This window comes from Carcharodon carcharias, chromosome 23, assembly GCF_017639515.1.
Source record: "Carcharodon carcharias isolate sCarCar2 chromosome 23, sCarCar2.pri, whole genome shotgun sequence".
In the NCBI taxonomy this organism is placed as follows: Eukaryota; Metazoa; Chordata; class Chondrichthyes; order Lamniformes; family Lamnidae; genus Carcharodon; species Carcharodon carcharias.
In genome coordinates this window covers 5003151-5023114 of record NC_054489.1, presented here as the reverse complement: position 1 = coordinate 5023114, position 19964 = coordinate 5003151, and the positions used below count along the sequence as shown (strand labels likewise).

The following is a 19964-nucleotide window of genomic DNA, read 5'->3' as shown; positions in this document are numbered from 1 at the left end:
ATAAAGCGGCTGCAAGTTTGAACAATCAAAGGTCGGTCAGAAGGCAGCATAACCCTCAGTTTTGTAGATCTCCCAGTACCTGTTACAAACGGGGAATGATCAGGAGGGAGGAGAAACATTAAATCCCATCTGCAGTTTATCAGATGTTGACATATTAAATTCATTCCCTTTTCTCTCCATGGACACGAATCTTTGAAAGTGCCTGGGCAAGTTGTGAAGGCTGTTGATGGACACAGAATACAAGGACAGGCTACCCTAGCCCGCTATAAATCACTGGTTAAACCTCCGCTGGAGGATTGTGTCCAATCCTGGGCCACACGCTTCAGGGAGGATGTCAGGGCTTTGGAGAGGGTGCGGAGGGCATTTACTGGAACAATCCCGAGGATGAGGGACTTGGTTTACGTGGAGAGACTGGAGAAGCTGGAATTGTTCTCCTTAGAGCAGAGGTTAAGGGGGAGATTTAATGGAGGCGTTCAAAATCAGGAAGTGCTTTGATAAATTAAATATGGGGAAACTGTTTCCAGTGGGTAACCACTTCAGATTTAAGATGATTGGCAAAGGAACCAGGCATAGCGTGAGGAAGGTTTTTTTTTAATGCAGTTGTGATTTGGAGGGTGCTGCCTGAAATAGCGATGGAAACAGATTCAGTAGTAACTTTCAAGGTGGAATAGGATAAATATTTGAAGAGAAAACATTTGCAATGGGTTGGGACCGATTGGATCGCTCTTCCGAAGAGCCAGCACAGGTGCGATGAGCTGAATGGCCTCCTTCTGTGCTGTATCATTTCATAATTATAAGGTCTGTATTTTTAAAGGGAAACTCAAGTTATAGCCCTCCACCTCCCCAATCTCCTCCTGCCCATCCTGAAAAGCTGACATTTGCAGGGGGCGGGGGTGGGAGGGAGGGTGGGGGGGGGGGGGGGGGGACGGGGTGGGATGGGAGGGAGGGAGGCGGAGCGACAGTCTGAGCCGATACAGTGAGCCTCATCAGCCTGTTTACCCATGGGAGCATCACAGCCACACCCCCTGCCCCCAGTGACCAATGGGCGGTCATTTGAACAGGACCCCTGGCTGATTCGTCCCCTTTATCCTAGTGCTGAAAACATTCATTTATATAGCGCCCTTGACGCAGTAAAATGAAGGTGCTTTCACGGCAACATTATAAGACCATAAGACATAGGAGCAGAAATTAGGCCATTCGTCCCATCGAGTCTGCCCCGCCATTCAATCATGGCTGATAAATTTCTCAACCCCATTCTCCCGCCTTCTCCCCGTAACCTTTGATCCCCTTACCAATCAAGAACCTATCTATCTCGGTCTTAAATACACTCAATGACCTGGTCTCCACAGCCTTCTGTGGCAATGAATTCCATAGATTCACCACGCTCTGGCTAAAGAAGTTTCTCCTCATCTCTGTTCTAAAAGGTCTTCCCTTTACTCTGAGGCTGTGCCCTCGGGTCCTAGTCTCTCCTACTAATGGAAACATCTTCCCCACGTCCACTCTATCCAGGCCTCTCAGTATTCTGTAAGTTTCAATCAGATCCCCCCTCATCCTTCTAACCTCCATCGGGTATAGACCCAGAGTCCTCAAACGTTCCTCATATGTTAAGCCTTTCATTCCTGGGATCGTTCTCGTGAACCTCCTCTGGACCCTCTCCAGGGCCAGCACATTCTTCCTGAGATACGGGGCCCAAAATTGCTCACAATATTCTAAATGTGGTCTGACCAGAGCCTTATAAAACCTCAGCAGCACATCCCTGCTTTTATATTCTAGTCCTCTCGAAATAAATGCCAACATTGTATTTGCCTTCCTAACTACCGACTCAACCTGCGAGTTAACCTTAAGAGAATCCTGGACTAGGACTCCCAATCCCTTTGCACTCCAGATTTCTGAATTCTCTCCCCATTTAAAAAATAGACTGTGCCTCTATTCTTCCTACCAAAGTGCATGACCTCACGTTACCAAAGATGATTTGTTACCAAGCCCCGTAAGGCGATATTGTAACAAATGTGCAAAAGCTTGGTCGATGAGTAAGTTTTAAGGTCTTAAAGATATAGAGCGGCTGAGTTATTTCGAGATGAAATTCCAGGGTCTAAAATTCCAGAGGCAAAGGTTTTCCATTGATCAGATATAGAACCATTCGGCCCATTGTGTCTGTGCTGGCCCTGTGAAAGAGCTATGGAATTAATCCCACTTCCCCACTATGCTCTGTACATTTTCTCCCCTTTGAGTAATTTATTGAATTAACTTTTGAAAATTACTATTGAATCTGCTTCCACTTGCCCGCTCACGTATATTTTGCATGTTTTCTTTATACCAAAAACATCTGTTCATAATCCTGGCATCTTTCTGGAATCTTTACCGATAAAAGTCCGGGCCTGCTGGGGAGGGATTTAATGTTGATTGATAGCTAAGTGACCAATTAGAGGGGAATAAAGTTCGCCTCTGCACCAATGTGCCCTCGGTGGAAGTGGAACTTGGTGCAGCTTAAACTGTTCCGCCTCTGCTTTGCTGATTGGCGGTTGTTGGAACCAAAGAGAATGCAAGTTGGCAAACATGAACCGCCTTCTTGCTTTGTCAGCCAATGAAAATAGAGAGAGGGCGGGACTTCCTGGCTTGTGTTGTGACTTGGTAGAATCAGTGTCAGTTGCTGGCTTCTGCTCTGGGTTTGAATCTCTCCTTTCAGTTTGAGCTGGATGGCTAACACTCTGTTGGCAGGGCCACAGGCAGCCAATGAGCCCATCTACACTGAGCTGGTAACATTGACAGAGGGAGAGCAGCAGCAGGGCTGTGGGAGAGAGGAGGAGGAGGAGCAGCAGCAGCAGCAGGAGGAGCAGGAGAAAGATGTGCAGTGGTGTGGGGGTGTTAATAGGGAGCTTGGCTTCTCTAAACCCCCAGCCTGGCAGCAAAACAGTGAGCGGGCTTTCACCTGCAGAACACAGAGCTCTGGACCCCAGCAAGATACTCACCGGTAAGAGGACAACAGAAGAGCAGGGGTCACATCCGGCACTGAGTTTATAAAGTGCAGGTTTGATCAATGGGGTCAATCATTTATGAGTTAGTGAATTCAGTTGTACAGAGCTTTGACTGGACTGTACCTGGAGTAACTGCATTCAGTTCTGGGCACCAGTCCTCAGGAAGGATATATTTGGAAGGGGAGCAGTGCAGATTCACCTGAATGTTACCAGGGCTAAAAGGGTTAAATTATGAGACCAGCTTGTACAGACTCAGCTTCTACACCCTTGAGTATAGAAGATTGAGGGGGTGATCTAATCAAAACATTTAAAATTAAAATATTTGATAGCGTAGTTGATTATTTTCTCTGGTGGGGGGGATTTGAGATCAAGGGGACAAAACTTAAAATTAGAATTGGGCCAATCAGGAACAAAGTCAGCAAGCATTTTCCCAAGAAGGCTAGTGGAATTCTGGGACTCGGAATAATTGGAGCACTCCTCAAGGGGAGGTAAATTTGTGTTGGTTATGGGTGTCAAGGGATATGGAGGAAAGTGGGGGAGATACAGACCAGCTCTGCTCTAATTGAATGGTGGAGCAGGCTCGAGGGGCTGAATGGCCTCCTCCTGTTCCTATGCGTTTATGAGGGGAGTGGATTCCTCCTGCCCAATGCTTTCTAAGACCTCATCTTTTACTTTGTTGTGCTCAGACAGGTGATCGAACACTCTGAGGACACAGAGATTGGTCCCAGTCAATCGCCCTCTCGACCAACCGAACATTGCCGACCCCGCTTCAATCTGCTGCACCCTGAGGAGGATGAGGACAATGGCCAAAAATTGACCAAGAAGCAGAGATGTTCGGCCTCGCCAGTGACCCACCATTACTCGGATTCAGCCCTGAGCAGGAGACCGTCACACTGGGGTGACCCCTCCAGACTAACTTTTCGATGTGAACCATTCCCGTTTCCCACTGTGGCTTCAGCCAGCCTTGTCCACACTGGGTCCCGACAGCCCTGCTTGTTATCCAGCTTCCCGGTCAAGCCTTTACAGAAGGAGAGCGTGCCACTACCTCCGGTCTCAACTTCAGCCCCCCCAGGGGAAGGTCTTCCTCCTGCCTTAGACAGCGGGAATAGCATGAAGGTGATGGGACTATATGCTGACCTGGTGAAGGAACTCCAGGAGCAGGTAATGGAGCTGCAGCGACGTGAGCAGGCACAGGCAGAGGCAGTACTTTTGCGGGAGCAGCGCATCGAGGCACTGGAGAAGGAGAACCGGAGGCTGAAAGATCAGTTACAGAAACTCGAGGAGGAGAATGACCTTTTGTCCAGTGACAGTGAGCGGGGCATCACCATGCGGAATCTGCAGGCAGGAGCACTGGGTAAATCCTTTCACATCCTTAGAGGCACAGAAATCCAACTCATAGAATGATACAGCACAGAAAAATACCCTTCAGCTGCACATCTGTGACAGCTCTTTAGAGAGCTATCCAATTAACCTCACTCCCCTGCTCTTTTGCCCCTGGCCCTGCAAATCTTTTCCTTCCAACTGTTTATCCAATTCCCTTTTGAAAATCACTATTGAATCTGCTTCCATCGCCCTTTCAGGCAGCGCCTTCCAGATCACAACTCACAGTGTGTAAACAAAAACAAAATTCTCCTAATCTCCACCTCTGGATCTTTGGTTAATTACCTTAAATCTGTGTCCTTTATTTACCAACCCTCCTGCCTTATTCACTCTAAACCCCTCATAATTTTGAGCAACTCTATTAAATCTTCTCTCAAGCTTTAATGTTTGAAAAGTAATGTTGAGTTCACAGTGCTCACCTTTATTAGTGTAATTTCAGCCAGGAGGTGATATTCTGTGAGATAAGCAGGTAATCAAGGCTGACAATCCCAGAGCAGTACCAAGATGGTGCAGCACTGTCAGAGGTGCCTTCTTTCAGAAGAGATGTTAAATCGAGGCCCCATCTGTCCAATAAAATGAATGTAAAAGACCCCACACCATTATTTTGAAGAACAGGGAAGTTCTCCTGCATGTCCTTGCCAATATTTTAACCTCGATCAACATCACATGAACAGAATTACTCATTGAGTGCTGCTGATTTCTTTCATCTACATCTTGCTATTTGTGTTCACAATCTTTCCCACTTTCACAGTGAATCTGTCACAAAGGGGTAACCATGCTGGAACCCAGGATCATTGTCAATCCTGAGTTTATTGGAGCTGGGCATCTTGCAATGAGCACCATGAATTCAATTCTCATGTTGCCTCTCAGACTGGATTATTTTTGCACCGCAAATTCCTGGATATGGTGGGGTGAGGCCAATAGGGTGTCTGGGACCCCAGGAATGTTGGAGCTAACAGTCTATCTCCTTAACCATTGAAACGGAATTGGGAAAGAAACAGAGGAATGACAGAAAAGGAAATAGAATGAATTAGAGTCAAACAAGATGCAGAAAGAGAGGGAAATAGACAGGAAAAGAGCAAAAAAATTAAATTTTAAATTTCAAAATGCTTGACAAATTTACTATCTTCGGACCAGTCTTAAGGGGGGCCAAGTGGCCTACTCCTGTTCCTATTTCCTATGTTTACTACCTAGATTCAGTGTAAAGCTCCCTCTACACTGTCCCCATCAAACACTCCCAGGACAGGTACAGCACGGGGTTAGATACAGAGTAAAGCTCCCTCTACACTGTCCCCATCAAACACTCCCAGGACACGTACAGCACGGGGTTAGATACAGAGTAAATCTCCTTCTACACTGTCCCCATCAAACACTCCCAGGTCAGGAATAGCACGGGGTTAGATACAGAGTAAATCTCCCTCTACACTGTCCCCATCAAACACTCCCAGGACAGGTACAGCACGGGGTTAGATACAGAGTAAATCTCCCTCTACGCTGTCCCTATCAAACACTCCCAGGACAGGTACAGCACAGGGTTAGATACAGAGTAAAGCTCCCTCTACACCATCCCCATCAAACACTCCCAGGACAGGTACAGCACGGGGTTAGATACAGAGTAAAGCTCCCTCTACACTGTCCCCATCAAACACTCCCAGGACAGGTACAGCACGGGGATAGATATAAAGTAAAGCTCCCTCTACACCGTCCCCATCAAACACTCCCAGGACAGGTACAGCACGGGGTTAGATACAGAGTAAAGCTCCCTCTACACCGTCCCCATCAAACACTCCCAGGGCAGGGACAGCACGGGGTTAGATACAGAGTAAATCTCCCTCTACACTGTCCCATCAAACACTCCCAGGTCAGGTACAGCATGGGGTTAGATACAGAGTAAAGCTCCCTCTACACTGTCCCCATCAAACACTCCCAGGACAGGTACAGCACGGGGTTAGATACAGAGTAAAGCTCCCTCTACACCGTCCCCATCAAACACTCCCAGGACAGGTACAGCACGGGGTTAGATACAGAGTAAAGCTCCCTCTACACTGTCCCCATCAAACACTCCCAGGGCAGGTACAGCACGGGGTTAGATACAGAGTAAAGCTCCCTCTACACTGTCCCCATCAAACACTCCCAGGACAGGTACAGCACGGGGTTAGATACAGAGTAAATCTCCCTCTACACTGTCCCCATCAAACACTCCCAGGACAGGTACAGCACGGGGTTAGATACAGAGTAAATCTCCCTCTACACCGTCCCCATCAAACACTCCCAGGACAGGTACATAATGGGGTTAGATACAGAGTAAAGCTCCCTCTACACTGTCCCCATCAAACACTCCCAGGACAGGTACAGCACTGTGTTAGATACAGAGTAAATCTCCTTCTACACTGTCCAAACCAAACACTCCCAGCCAAGGCAGGTACAGCTAGGGATTTTGAGATTGCAATGCTGCAGTACTGGACGTGTGCCAGCAGAGAGCCCTAGTGAGCTGTGTGGGCAGATGCTTCCCTCCAATGTCCAGGGACAGTACTGCACTTTTCATGATAGCTGATTTAGTCGCTGAACACAACTACAGGTGTCCATTCAGCCCATCCTGTCAGGGCTAATTCTTGGAGAGAGAAAACAAAAACTAATCTCACAGCCATGCATTCTCCCTGCAGCCTGTATCTTCATTTGCTTTAAATATTTATCTAATTTTCTCTTGAAGGATGTAGTGACCTCTGCTTCATTGAGACAGCTCAGTTCTGTTTATTCATTGCTGTTAGATATCAGTAATGCTTTTTGTATATAATGAACATACGTTGTTTCCCATTGCTCCTTATTTACTTTAAGATAAACCTTCATCAGGGGTTTGTACTCACACTTCAGAGCCAGAAGTTTGTGGTTCAATTGCCACTCCAAAGTTAAGCAGATAATCAAGGCTGATAATCCCAGTACAGTACCAAGATAGTGCTGCACTGTCAGAGGTGCCTTCTTTCAGAAGAGATGTTAAATCGAGGCCCCATCTGTCCTATAAAATGGATGTAAAAGATCCCACACCACTATTTTGAAGAAGAACAGGTAAGTTCTCCTGCATGTCCTGGCCAATATTTTAACCTCGATCAACATCACACGAACAGAAACAGATTATTTGATGATGATCTCATTTCTCTTTGTGGGATCTTGCTGCGTGCAAATTGGTTGCCATGTTTCCTACATTTGCACCAGTGCCTACGCTTCACAAGTCTTCGTTATCAATAAAGTGCTTTGGGACATTGTGAGGCTGTGAAAGGTGCTATAGAAATGCAAGTTTTTTTTTTCTTTCTTCAGATGCATCCAAAAAGAGCATAAAATTCTTGAGGGACCTTGTTGAACTACTCGAGTCAAATATGGAAACCCAGGTAAGTGTTGATGATTCTAAACTGAGTCCAAGGAATACAGGACCAGGAGGAGGTCCTTCAGCTTCTCCAATCTGCTCTGCCATTCAATCAACTCATGGCTGGTGGGCCACCCACTTTGCCTCTAAATCCTTTAATCGCCTTGTCCAGCAAAAATCTATCAATCACAGATTTAAAATGATTAATTGAGCATCCTGGGGGTATTTAGCGCTACCAACCCTGTGGTATGCTAATTTGTGTATTTTTTTTTGATCTCAGAATCCACCATCTGACAGTAAGTTACCGCTGGTTTCGCTAGGTCTGCCACCAGTTCGGATTGCTGAGGAGACTGTCACCCCTGTCAAGTCTTACAGGGAGGTTAATGATGATGCCAGTGTCACCATCACTCGGAACAGGCTGGAGGAGAGATTTACCAGTCCGCTTGGGCATCAGGAAATTCAGACCCTGGGCAAGGCCATGAAGGACACTCTACCAGATGGTTCACCGGTCTGGGCATGTGCCATTGAGGTACGATCACTCAGTCTCCCCTTCTGTCTAATGTGAAAGAAAATGACTGGTTCGGGCTCTCCTGTTAATGCTGCTTCTTTATTTGCTCATCCAAAATTCTTCTATTCTTATCCTAACTCACACCAAAGTCAGTTCACCTGTAACCTCCTGTACTTGCTGACCTACACTGCCTCCCAATCCGACAACACTCAACCATCTCCTCCTGCCCCAAAACCCTCTAAGATCTCTGCACTCCTCCACCTCTGACCTCCTTATGTATCTGTGATTTTACTCACATCACCATTGCTGGCCGTGCCTTCAGCTGCCTGGGCACAGAGCTCTGGAATTCCCTCCCTAAATATTTTTGCCTCTCCACAACTCTCTCCTCCTTTAAAAGGCTGCTTAAAACCTACCTCTTTTGGCCATCTGTCCCTAATATCTGTTTATGTGGCTCAATGTCAGTTTTTGGCTTATTATGCTCATGTAAAGCACTAGGATGTTTTAACATGTTAAAAGTGAATATGTCGTTATCGAAGGTGCTACATAAATGTACATTGATTTTCTTGTTGACCAGGCAAATGGGAGACCTAAGTCGGAACTGATCCCTGAATCAGGTGTGTATCTCACCAACAGAGAGCTGGATGAACTGTCTCACCTCCCACGGGATAAACCAAAGCTGATGACTCGGAAGCTCCTGGGATATTTCTTCTCGGATCAGACCTTAGCACGGTCATCAGCTCGAGGAAAACGCATTGCCCACAACAAGACCACCATGGAGAAGCCAATATGTCTACCCACTGCAGTCACTTACACCATCAAAGGTGAGAAGGTTGGTCAAGGGTTGAGGGAACAAGGCTGCAGTTTCACCATATTCCTGCTGGTGGTGCTGCTGAGAAATCTGCCCAGCTGCTCCCCCAGCTGGATATTTTCAGCACTGCAGCAAAGTCTCAATTCCATTTTATGTACATATATAGCTTTAAATATAAATTTATTGTAAGAATACAGATGTTGACAGCATGAACAGGAAGATCTCGGCGCTCACCCAATTCTGATCTCTTCAGCATCCTGATATTAATTGCTCCCACCGTGCCTTCAGCTGGCAGGGCCCCAAGCTCTGGAATTCCCTCCCTAAACCCCTGCACCTCTAGTTCCTCAATTTAAAACAATCCTTCAAATCTATCTCTTTGATAAAGGTTTTAGTCATCTGCCCTAATATGGCCTTATGTGGCTCGGTGTCTAAGGTTAGGGACAAAGTAGCTAGACAAGGTTAGTACAAAATAAATATGATAAATCAGATGCCTTAACATTGACAAATTTGACCTTTAAATTGCTAAAGACAATAGAGACACTAAATATGAACAAATTAGTAATATAGTAAATCTGACACTAGACAAGGTAATTAATATAGATCTAAAAACAAGTAGAGCTAAATACAAGCGATTAGATAAAATTAATCAGGATAATTATGTAAATAAAAATCCACCATTTAAAAACACAAGAGCAGAAAGACTTTGGCAAGGAAGAAACAGAAATGTAAGAAAACCCAGCGTCTAAATAAAGCCAATAGGAAGAGTTTGGCCAGATGATTAACGGGCGGACCAAGTCAAGCATTGTGTCCTCTACCATATTCAAGTTGGAAGAGTATTTTGTACTGAAATTACCCGAGGCTAAGAATAAGGCAGACAGAAGTAAATTCTCCGAATGCACTAGGATGGCCGATAATTCACAATTATTCAATTTGATTGGGAAAAGAGAGATTAAAATTGTTATTGACCAATCTATAAAAGATATGGCTCCTGGACCTGATAAGAATACAGTTAAGGATTTGAAATATTTGAATGGTTTAAAAACCCAGATTATTGTCTAATATGTTTGTGATTTGGCTAAAATCAGGAATTATTCCAAAATCATTAAAACTTGTGGGACTGTGTTAATCCCCCGAAATCTGATCCCAGGGCCCTCAAAAGTATAGATAACCTGGAGATAACAATTGGCTCCATAATTTTAAGACTATTTACGAAGGTTATAGTAAATAAATTGCCTAAGGCTGTAGAATTAAATAAAAGGCAAATGGCAATTACACTTGGTTCTTCTGGATGCCACAAGAAAATTGCAATTAAAAAAAATTACTTTAAATTCACTAAAAGACGTAAAAAAAATCATTGTTGTAGTTGTATTTATAGACTTAGCCAAAGCATTCAATAGGCCATAAATTGATATTTAAAAGGTGCCAACGGCTAGGAATTAATGGTATATTTATCAATTTGATCGATAATCCATATAATGAAGCACCTACGATAATAGAAATGAATAAAGTGAAAAACAAATCCAGTTCTAATAAAGGTATCAAACAAGGGGACCCCTTGGTCACCAGTACTTTTCAATATTGCCATGGAGTCGATTTTGGATGAAATTGTGACTCCAGGGGGCTGGCTCTGTGACGGTCTCTTGCCTTCCCTGATGATATTGCTTCATTTAGCGACTCTCACAGGGGTATGACGAGAAACCTATTTACCCCGAGAAATGTTGCCTTAAGACCGGACTTGAAATTAATATTAAAAAGCCAGCTGGATTTTATATGTCATCTAAGGACAAGACATTCTACTTCAATAATAAGAGCCCATGGAAGATCAAAGAAGACGCTCACACCAGGAGAATTTGAGAAATATCTTGGAGCGAAGATCAGTCCCTATGTTGGGCATAGAGAAGAGGTCTGGAGCACTGAACTTCAATTCTAGATTGATAATTTAATGTTAAATTCTCTTAAACCATCACAGTGTTTTGATATTTTAAGAACCTATTTTATCCCTCGTTTTTACTATCAATTAATTCTTATGGAACCATCCCGAAACACTTTAATTGATCTCGGTGGCGTTATTTAAAAAAAAAGCGACTAAGAATATTACAAGGATGTCTCTGTATTCCAAAGCGAGAAATGGGAGTGTAGGATTACCCAACTTAGAAATACAGATTCCATAGCTATACCCAAGAAAACGGAATCACTAAAATTAACTTCTGAAGACTTCCTTTTTACATAGTGGCGAAGATTTGGATCAAAGAAGATGTCAGATTTACAAACTGAATATAATTAAAGATGTCCCCGCCAACACGCTTCGCAATGGGACCATCTGATGGGACCATCGACCCTGGGAACAATCAGCAGCCGAAATAGCGAAATATCTCTTAAAAGATGTGACTTATGGATTTAATAAGTGGGCTGCGTTAAACTATCAGGGCGTTGGCACTTTATGTTTTTATAATGACTCTGTTTCAAACCGCTGGCCATGTTTTAATTGTTTTAAACAGTCTCTTTTTATCCGAAAAACTCAGCAGGTCTGGCAGCATCAGCGGGGAGGACTCGAGTCCGAAACGTTAACTATGTTCCTCTCCGCAGACCTGCTGAGTTTTTCCAGGGATTTTTTATTTTGGTTTTGGATTTCCAGCATCCGCAGTTTTTTGCTTTTATCTTTTTATCCGAACCCGCTCAGGTGTAACGTCTACCCAAGCAGATTTTTTTTATATCATTTGGCAAGCCTGCAAAAGCCATTAAATGCAGGTACGTAATACAGTTACCGAGACCATTTCGCACATTTCCCGGCCGCCTCCTGTACGTGAAAAATACAGGGAGACATCGACACTCAAAAAACTTTCTGCACCTTCTCAAAGATAAAGCACTTTGAACACGGCTGCGTGGAACCATGTATTAGAACCTATAACAGATCACTCTTTAAACCAGATGTAATCGCTGGAAAAGGAGACGGTTTATCAGGAGCAGACGTTACAATTAGATTCGAGGATAATGATAACTTCTTACTGCAAGCCTGGGGTGAAAAGTCAGGACGTTCCAACATTTGGCAGATAAAATCAAAACCCGAACTGGCGGTTGGAATGTGAAATATTTTGGTTTTTGTAGTCAGTTTGCCAGAAAAATGGAACAAACAGAATAAGTCGTTCATGACATTTCTAAGAATAACTTCAAAAACTTCGCCCAACAAACGTCCAGACTCCTCTCGCTCTTAGCGTTACAAGTTTTACAAATCTTTTATGGACGATTGATTTCGCCTGACTTTTCTTTTTCTTTAGCTTCACTTAGTGCATTATTTATTCCAGTTTTATTTTAATTCTTTTTGGTTTTTGTAATAAAGCTCTGTATCATTTATTGTCATCAACGCATTTCAAATGATGGAGTTCTATCTACTTGTCATTCTGAACGGACTTCGACCCAGCTCTCGATCCCATCCTCGATTTGGTTGGCTCTGCGGCTACAGTTTTTTTTGCTTTTGCCCTATTAGATACTTTAACACCCCCTTCCCCATGTTTCACAGGAGGTAGGCTAAATGCGTGGACCAGCCACATAAAGGCTGGAAATATGCATCTGATATAATACCAATGCTTTATCTAGCAGGACAGGTCGATAAGGTGGTTAAGAAGGCTTATGGAATCCTTTCCTTTATTAGCTGAGGCATAGAATATAAGAGCAGGGAGGTTATACCGAAGCTGTATAAATTGTTAGGCAGGCCACAACTTGAGTACCATGTGCAGATCTGGTCACCTCATTACAGAAAGGATGTAGTTGCATTAGAGAGGGTACAGAGGAGATTCAGAGTATGTTGCCAGAGCTGGAAAATTGCAGCTATGAGGAAAGATTGGAGAGGCTGGGGTTATTCTCCTTGGAACAGAGGAGGCTGAGGGGAGATTTGATTGAGATGTACAAAATTGTGAGGGGTCTGGATAGAGTGGATGGGAAGGGCCTATTTACTTTAGCAGAGAGGCCATTGACTAGGGAGCATGGATTTAAAGTGATTGGTAGAGATTAGAGGAGAGATGAGGAAAAAATGTTTTCACCCAGAGGGTAGTAGGGGGTCTGGAACTCACTGCCTGAAAAGGTAGTATAAACCCTTAACTCAAATATGATGGCAAGTGGCATTTTTCTGTGCCGTAAACTTTCTATACACCATGAGCCCTTATTTTGAGTGGTAACCTTTGATGTGGCATCTTATTGATTGCCTTCTGGAAATCCAAGTACACCACGTCCTCAGGTTACCCTTTATCCACCTTGCTTGTTACTTCCCTAAAGAGCTCTAATAAATTTGTCAAACTTAATTTCTTTTTCACAAAATCATGTTGACTGTGCCTGAGTGTATTATGATTTTCTAAATGTCCTTCTATTACCTCATTAATAATAGATTCTAGCATTTTTCCTATGACAGATGTTATGCTAACTGGCCTATAGTTTCCTGTTTTCTGTCTCCCTCCTTTCTTGAATAGAGTGTTATATTTGTGAGTTTTCAATCTGCTGGCACTTCCAGAATCTAGGGAATTTTGGAAGATCACAACCAATCCATGACTATTTCTGCAGCCACTTCTTTTAAGACCCTTGGATGCAGGCTGTCAGGTCAGGGACTTGTCAATCTTTAGTTCTAATATCTTTCCCAATACCCTTTCCCTAGTGGGAAATGATTATGATTATTTTAAGTTCCTCCCTTTTACCTCTTGATTTTCAAGTATTGCTGGTATGTTTTTTGTGTCTTTTGCAGTGAAGACAGACACACAATATCTGTTCTACCTTTAGCCATTTCCTCGTTTTTCCTTTGTCGATTCCCCATTCCACACCTTCTGAGGGACTAATGCTTAGTTTAATTACTCTCCTTTTTACTTACTTGTAGAAATTCTTACTTCCTGTTTTTTATATTTCTAGCTAGCTTTTTCTCATACTCTAATTTCTCCCTCCATTTTAATTTTTAGTAATTCTTTGTTGATTTCTAAAATCTGTCCTATCTTCTGACCTACCACTAATGTTTACAGAATTGTACGCTTTTCAATTTGATACTACCCTTAACTTCCTTAGTTAACCATGCATATGGCATCCTTTTCGTAGAGTGTTTTCCCTGGCTGGGGGAGCCTAGAACTAGGGAGAACAGTCTCAGAATAAGCAGCCAGCCATTTAGAACTGAGACGAGGAGGAATTTCTTTATTCAGAGGGTGGTGAATCTTTGGAATTCAGAGAGCTGTGGAGAATCAGTCATTGAGTATGTTCAAGACAGAAGTTATGAATATTAAACATATCAAGGGATATAGGGATAGTGCAGGAAAATGGTATTTAAGGAGAAAATCAGCCATGGTCTAATTGAATAGCGGAGCTGGGTCGAGGGGCCGAATGACCTACTCCTCCTGTTATTTCTCAATGGAATATATCTTTGAGAGTTATGGAATATTTCCTTAAATGTCTGCCACTGTTTCTCTTTGCCCTACCTTTAACCTATTTTCCCAGTTCATTTTAGCCAACTCTCTCCTCATACCCTTGTAATAGCCTTTATTTAATACTAGTCTCAGACACACTTCTCACCCTCAAACTGAATGTGAAATTCTATAATGCTATTGTAATGATAGGGCAGGTGGTATGTGCCAGGCTGACCAAATCCACAAGGGAAACTTGGCCACGCTATCACAACGGTTTTGCAATTTGTATTTATTACAAGAAGGTTTGTGCACTGAATTCAGAAGTAATGGGTCCACTACCCCCTTTAGAAATTTTAAAAATTAAATTAAAACATTTATTTAAAAAAAAACTTGAACACACACAAGATTACAATTACACAGTTACTTAATATTATAACACTTTCCAAAATTCCTATTTAACCAGATCACAAAATACACACTCTCCTTAAGGCAACAATCCAAAATAGAATTTAAATTTATAGAGACAATCCAGCAAGGTTATCACAAACATCCACTTGGCTGTGGAATTTCAAAGGCTTTTAACACAACTTTGGTTACTGGAACAGCAGACTTCTGCAAAGTGGCTGGAGGCTTTTCCCCCAAGCCTATTTCACATGGTGTACCTTTCAGATCTCACACAGCCACACCCCACACAGCCTTCCAACGTTCTTTAAATATATTTCTCCTTCTTTGATTTGTAAATCCCATTGTTCCCTCATGTCTTTGGAAGTTACTTTTCCCATAATATAAAAATATTTCATGTTCTCATTATGGCCAGCATTTTTGGAAAAAATAAACATAATAACCTTGTCCTATTTACCTTGCCGGTTGTAAAAACCTAATGATGTCTCTTTGAAAATCCAACAATTTTTCCCCTTATCTAAAAAAGGAAGTTCCCCTTTACTTAGCTCATGTATTAGCATTTCAAATGCATTTTTACACCAAACTCTTTTCATAATTTCCACACTGCAGTCTACCTGTCTTTAATTTAGTTAAATCAGCCACATACACAACCACACACATAAAGCCTACCTTACAATATCCCAGAATAATATTGTGAAAAATATGATAGTTTTGTGACATTATGATCACTGTTACCTAGAGGCTCCTTTACTATGAGGTCATTGATTAATCCTGTCTCATTACACATTACCAGGTGTAAAATAGCCTCTTCCCTGGTTGGCGCTAAAATGTACTGCTCTAGGAAATTGTCCCGAATACACTCTATAACCTCATCTTCCAGACTACCTTTGCTAATCTGATTTATTCAATCTACATGAAGATTAAAATCACCCATAATTATTGCAGTACCTTTCTTACAAGTCCCTGCTATTTCTTCCTGTATACTCTGTTCTGCAGTGTAGCTACTGTTCGGAGGCCTATAAACTACTCCTACAAGTGACTCCTTACCTTTGCTTTTTCTTACCTCCACCTTTTATATTTTGATCTTTCTGAACCAAGGTCATCTCTCCCTGCTATACTAATGTCATCTTTAATTAACAGAGTTACCCCACCACCTTTCTCCTTGCTTCCTGTCCTTCTGAAATGTCAAAAAGCCTTGAGATTTAGGCCTTGGGTCACATTGCAACCATGTCTCTGAAATGGCTATCGGGTCACACGTAGTTAATTCTATCTGAGCTATCAGTTCATCCGTTTTGTTACAAATGCTGCATAAAATCAGATACAGTGCCTTTAATTCTGACTTGTTACCATTCTCACAAACTCAGGCCTTATCTATGGTGTATTCTTAAATTTAGATGCTCTGTCTCTTCCTGCCACACTCATGGTTATCCTTACCCATGTCGCTAACTGCTCTGTCGCCTTACCCTTTCTTTTACTTTTACTACATGTTCCCTAATGTGACTCCTCCACCACCACCACACCTCCCACTATTTAGTTTAAAGCCCTCTCTACCACCCTAGTTAAACGACTTGCAGAACACTTGTCCCAGCACGGTTCAGTGTAGACTGTCCCAACGGTACAGCTCCCACTTTCCCCAGGACTGGTGCCAGTGCTCTGGAAATCAAAACCCATTTGTTCCACACCAATCTTTGAGCCATGCATTTAACTCTTTGATCTGATTTACCCTACACCAATTTACTCACAGCACTGGTGGTAATCCAGAGATTATTACCTTTGTGGTTCTGCTTTTTAATTTAGCTCCCTGGCTGCGCATATTCTCTCAACAGAATCTCTTTCCTAGTCCTACCTATGTCATTGGTACCCACATGGCCCATGACAACTGGATCCTCCCCCTCCCACTGCAAGTTCCTCTCCAGCTCAGAGAAAATGTCCGAACCCTGGCACTGGGGAAGCAACGCAGCCTTCTGGGTTGGAATTGGGGCCACCCCCCCCCCCCGACTACACTGTCCCCTACTACCACTACATTCCTATTTACACCCCCCATTTGAATGGCTTCCTGTCCAGTGATGCCATGGTCAGCTCACTCATCCACCCCATGGCTTTTGCTCTCGTCCATACAAGCTGCCAAGAACCTCGAACCTGTTGGGACAATTGCAACGTCTGAGGCTTCCCCGCTTCTATCTTCTCAATCACCACGCCTATCTCACTCACAGCCACACCCTCCTGTCCCTGACTATGGATCAAATCAGAAAACTCTATTCTCAGGGGTGTGACTGCTTCCTGGAACAAAGTGACCAGGTAACTTTCCCCCTCCCTGATGCATCGCAGTGTCTGAAGCTCAGCCTCCAGTATCATGGACTCTGAGCTGGATTCTTCAAGCCACAGACATTGCAGACATTAGTATGGGTATCCATCACATACTACAGCTGCAACACATCATCAGCCATGCCATCCTTATTGTGTTTTAATTAATTCATTATTTTCTTAATTACATTTTAATTAATGCCTCTAGCCCTGTTTGTGCTTATGTTCTTATTATTTCAATGAATGTTATATTAACCCCGATTAAAACTCCCCAGTTTAGATAAAAGAGAAAGAGAAAATTCTCACCAGTCAATCACTTACCTTCCTTTAGTTTACTGTTAATGATTTTAGCGATGATAGATGTGATTGAAGACCCTTGTTCAGTTGTTCTGAGGCTGGTTCACAATGTACCATCCTGAGTTAGAACCTGCTTCTTCTGCCCTTTGATCTGTAAAGTGAGGATTCTTTCTTTTGGAAAACATTGAAATTAATTTTCTGTTGAAAAATCACAATTAGTTGCATTACAACTGGGTTAGAGAGAGGGGTAATCAGCCGGAGTGCCTTCCCCCTGATCACTGTCCACTGACCCCTGGTTTAGAGAGAGGGGCAATCAGCTGGAGTTCCTTATCACTGTCCAGTGACCCACTGAGTTAGAGAGAGAGACAATCAGCCAGGGTTCCTGCTCCTGATCACTGTCCAGTGACCCACTGAGTTAGAGAGAGGGGTAATCAGCCAGGGTTCCTGCCCCTGATCACTGTTCAGGGACTTCAGATGTTGTGTGTGTGGGTAGGTTGTCATACCCTTCTGGTTGTATAACCCACTGACGTCATGTCTAGGCTCTTGAGAAAAGATTGGCCACTTGGGAAAACAGAGTGCTAGTGCCTGTGGCACTTTACCCCGGCGAATGTCAGGGACCTACAGGGTAGGTGATGGGGACGGTGGAAGTGAATTCTTAGTTTGAGAAATAATGGTTTCTTTGTTTAATTCTGTTTCAGATTACGTTACTTCTGTGTGCGGGAGGGGATGTGACTTTACCGCCGTGATTAACAGCAAGTGTGCCAGTTCCAGGAGGGCAGTGAGAAAGCTGATGGAAAAGATGGAGTGAAAGAAATGCCCTCGTTCAGAGCTGGGGAGAGTGAGCAGCCAAGGCGATTGAGATTATTCTTATCAAGCTACCTTGAGGAACATTTCACATGCATTTTTCTCCCAGCAGTCGCTGATTTTTAACCAGCGAACTTGTTGTTGCTTTGCAGAAGGGAAGAGTGTTTTTAATCTGAGGACCATTATTGACCACAGAAATTAAGTGATTTACTGGACTCAAAATGGAGAAAGGGATGAGTGGGAGCAGAGGCTGCTTGCGATTGGAGCGACTTGTACTATTTGAAAAACAAATGGGGGAACATAAATAGTGTGAATTTTTATCTTAAAATTTTGCACGATGCTGTATTTCTGATATCTATTGTGCTTAAAAGTCTTTTAATTAAATATTTTCTATGTTTTTGTTTGTGAGTGAATTCTGTCAGGGGAAAGACCAGCTGGTCAGATGTATTTCAATTTAAATTTTAAAATAATGCTGAATACTCAAATCCTTTATTCCCTGGTTCTCATTGAAATTTCTTATAACCTTTGTACATATTTGTCATTTTCCCCCTTTTCATGATTTTCTTCTCACCTCCAAGAGGTGGTGCTTCTTGGTCATTTTTCGCAGATACAACTTTGGTTTCTCTTGCTAAAGTCGCTACATAAATACATTCTAAGATCTCTGCATTTCTGCAGCAACTCCACAACTTCAGGACACCCCAAAGTGCTTTTCAGCCAATGAAGTGAGATTGCAGTGAGTCACTTTTTTTAATGTGTGAAAAATGGCGGCCAATTTTCACACAGCAAGCTCTCACAAACAGCAATGTCCAGATAATGACCAGAGAATCTTTTTTATTAGTGATGTTGTGAGTCTTGTCCTATCCGACTGTGCCCATTTTTATGCTGCTGTAAATTACTTGAACCTTTATTCAGGTTCTTGACAAGACAAAAAGCTGGCAGATAGTAAATTTGTTATACCAAAAGTAAGAGGATTTATTAAGTAACAAAGCAATACTTAACAAGAAGACAAGAGTTTACGAGTCACATGTGGCCTTTACTTTCTGGGGCAGCTTGGTCACAGGTCAATGCTTGTTCTGGTCTTGCTCTGACTTCTTTATTCTGCTTTTTTTCTTCTCTTTTTGATCTTCTTTCTTCTGTGGACCTGTGCACCTGTGTTCTGGAGCCTTTTATATCCCTCTCCAGCTCTGGTATCCAGGACTTCTCCTCCCATACTTGGAAAAGCAATTAACTTGCACCATTTATAATACAATCAGTATGATCAATATACCATTCACGGTTACATCAATAGACCATCAATACACAATCAATAGCCACATCTACGCAGATGCTTTCAGATCTGAGTTTTTCCAGGTATTTTTATTTTTGTATTTTTATTTTTGTTTTTGTTTTTGTTTTGGATTTCCAGCATCCGTAGTTTTTTGCTTTTATCATTCATCCTTTTCCTGCTCTTATTGTTAGACTGTACATTCCAAAGACAGACTCAATCATTTAAACAGTTATAATTCCCATTTAATCACTTTGAACCACCCTCAAGTCATATGGACTCGAAACGTTAACTCTGTCTTCCTCTCCACAGATGCTGTCAGACCTGCAGAGTTTTTCCAGCAATTTTTGTTTTTGTTTCAGATTTCCAGCATCTGCAGTATTTTGCTTTTATCACCTTCTGTCTGTTGTTTCGTACAAAATGTTATTCCAAATCATATGAACATATGAAGAAGGAGCAGGAGTCAGCCATTGAGCCCCTCACACCTGCTCT

The 19964-nt window shown here is 42.8% G+C and overlaps 1 protein-coding gene across 2 annotated transcripts in view; it reads left to right on the top strand.

The window, feature by feature from the left end:
* LOC121269214 overlaps window positions 1-18605 on the top strand; it is a 33885-nt gene extending 15280 nt beyond the window's left edge. The window contains exons 1-6 of one of the 2 annotated variants that reach the window (XM_041173756.1): window positions 2628-2971; window positions 3662-4329; window positions 7668-7738; window positions 7994-8242; window positions 8796-9042; window positions 18103-18605. In XM_041173756.1, the coding sequence (XP_041029690.1) occupies window positions 2697-2971; window positions 3662-4329; window positions 7668-7738; window positions 7994-8242; window positions 8796-9042; window positions 18103-18212 (1620 nt within the window). In that variant the 5' untranslated portion in view covers window positions 2628-2696 and the 3' untranslated portion in view covers window positions 18213-18605. Of the gene's footprint in view, window positions 1-2627; window positions 2972-3661; window positions 4330-7667; window positions 7739-7993; window positions 8243-8795; window positions 9043-18102 lie in introns of those variants that run through there. The other variant, XM_041173757.1, reaches the window with a different exon arrangement.
* Window positions 18606-19964: the final 1359 nt, after the last annotated feature.